Raw genomic sequence first — 2,320 nt, 5'->3', positions numbered from 1 at the left:
CCGAGGAGGACCGTGGCCGCGAAGTGGAGGCGTTCGCGCAGTCCCTCTTCATGGATGACGAGGCCGATGGCAGCGGCGCCCCGATGCCAATGCCCGTGGAAACAACGCCGGCGGCCACCGATGGCAAGAAGGAGCTGCCGTCCAAGCTCCGGGCCAAGCGCGAGGAGCGAGAGCGCGATCGGCGCAACAAGCTGCTCCGAAAAGCCGGTGAGCCCGACGACGACGCGAGCAGCAAGCACACCACCAAGATGGTCGATCTCACGGCCTCGTCCAGCAAGGTACACCACGCCTCCTCCCTTCTCTCTTTCGACGCATGGAGCGGTAGGCCAAAGACAAGATCCTGCATGGCCGGCGCTCCAAGCAATACAAGTACGCACATGCATGGAACGCGTTCCTCGGTCGATGGAATAATGCGTAGACTGAAAAACGAAGCCGACAAGCGCAGACTCCACGAGGTGAGCAAGGCGCGGGCCGACGTCGAAGAAGGCGACGACGACACGGACGACGAGAAGGTCCGGCGGGCCGAAGCGCGCAAGTTTCTAATGAAGTACGACGGCGACATTTGGGCGGCGACCAAAACGGGCAAACTCGACGTGCTCCAAAAGTACTTTCTCATCGAGTCGCCTGCCAAGTGCGTGTCGTCCCTTGTTACTGTACACCTCACTACATAGCGACGGTGTAGACTGCTTGTATTGCACAACCGTGACGTTGACGAAGGCCGCCGGACACTACTGCACACGGCCTGCTGGTGCGATGCGCGGGCTTGTAAACATGCGTGCGAGCGGTGTAGGTGGGGCCATGTGGCCGTGGTCGAGTACCTCTTGCGTATGGGCGCCGACGTGGACGCCGTCGACAGCGTACGAACCTACAACGGCGTTGTGATCGGCGCTCCGAATCCGGCTAGGTGCTGAGCAAAACGACGCCGCTCATCGAGGCGGCGCGCGCCGGGCGACTCGACGTCGTCAAACTTCTTTTGAGCGAGGGCGCTTGCGTGAGCCACCAAGACTTTCACGTGTGTCGACCACAAAGATCGTAGTCGGAGATGACATTTTGAGGATCATTAGGGCGACACACCGCTGCACTGGGCGGCCCGTCGGGGCTGGAACAGCCTCGTCATGCACATGGTCCGCTTCACGGAGCAAGCGACGCCCGGCAGTGTCCAGCGTCTTCTCTCGATCGAGGTTGGCACGCTTACCGCTTGGTATACATCAATGCTGGCACTGAGTAGAACTACCACGGGTACATCTGCGTCGAGGTCGCGCCAACGTTGTACTTGTCGCATGTGATTCGGAAGGAGTTTGCGTTCGTCATGACCGCGTCCCGGGACCAGCGGCGCGCGACGCGGCAGCACGGCCTCACGCGCCTGCGACGCGCGTCCATGCACATTGTGGCGCCCAAGAGTCTGCACCATTCCATGTCGATGCACGACGTGGCGTTTGAAAATGTCATCGACGTCAAGGCCCAAGTGCTCCACGACCTCGCGCAACTCGGACTCAACCTCAACGCGTATTCGTACTCGCGGGCGTAGCCAGCACTTGCAACCACGCTACATGAAAGAAACCTGACTACCAACGACTGTCGTTTGCGCCAGCGATGGACTTGCAATCTTGTATCCTGATCCAACACCGTGCACCATTGAGAGAGGAGTAGGCATGCTGCATGCGTCGAGATAGACAAGCGTCACCGGTTATTGGCCCTTGGAAAGCAACTACCTCGTGACTTTGCGTTGGTTTCCACGCAGCAGCCAGACCCACTCATATATCGCCAGCACAACGGTGCCGATTGCCAGCAGGCGAAAAGCTCTCGCAAGTTGCAAGAACTCGCACCACAGTACAGGCTGCGATTCCGACGCTCATCCAGACGCGCGTCTGGAGAAATGACGTCGAGCTTTTCAGAGTGCAACTTGAAGACATCATTCCAGAGCAGAACCAGGACATCATGCCCTTACTTTAGGTTCATTGCTCGTTATATTAGGCGCAATATTTGGTTTGGACGCGAACATCAGGACTTCGCCCGATGGCAACAGGAGGGTCAACCGAGCCGTCGGGCCGATGGCACCGCTACAAGGCTGCGACTGAAGCCTTTGTCGGCTGGCTGCAGCGCACGGCGGCAAAGAAGAAGAAGGCCCAGGCGACGGCCGAAGCGTGGACCACAGGCCAGATCTGGGCAGCAGCCATCACCGTCGCCGAGGCAGGCGTCCCAGTCCCGACCGACGTCTTGCGCCACCTGGCGACAAGCATCCGCCTACGCTGGCAGGCTTCCCGGTGCTTGCCGCACGAAGAAGGCCACCTCTACTTTCTCAACGTGCTTCGAGCGATCC

The 2,320-nt window shown here is 59.8% G+C and overlaps 2 protein-coding genes across 2 annotated transcripts; both read left to right on the top strand.

Annotated features, from left to right (window-relative positions):
• Positions 1-50: 50 nt before the first annotated feature.
• Positions 51-1,528, top strand: SPRG_18414 (hypothetical protein; the record flags this gene model as incomplete). Its single annotated transcript, XM_012357851.1, has 8 exons — positions 51-278; positions 326-369; positions 419-631; positions 683-748; positions 791-857; positions 905-1,012; positions 1,065-1,181; positions 1,229-1,528. The coding sequence occupies 8 exons, from the start codon at positions 51-53 to the stop codon at positions 1,526-1,528; spliced, it is 1,143 nt and encodes a 380-aa protein (XP_012213241.1).
• A 488-nt stretch (positions 1,529-2,016) lies between these two features.
• SPRG_18412 (hypothetical protein) lies at positions 2,017-2,304 on the top strand (the record flags this gene model as incomplete). The annotated part of the gene is made up of 1 exon (XM_012357850.1): positions 2,017-2,304. A coding segment is annotated over one exon (288 nt), but the record flags the coding sequence as incomplete, so codon positions are not given.
• Positions 2,305-2,320: the final 16 nt, after the last annotated feature.

This window comes from Saprolegnia parasitica (assembly GCF_000151545.1).
Source record: "Saprolegnia parasitica CBS 223.65 unplaced genomic scaffold supercont2.1180, whole genome shotgun sequence".
Lineage (NCBI taxonomy): Eukaryota > Oomycota > Saprolegniomycetes > Saprolegniales > Saprolegniaceae > Saprolegnia > Saprolegnia parasitica.
This window is presented reverse-complemented; position numbering and strand designations above follow the sequence as displayed.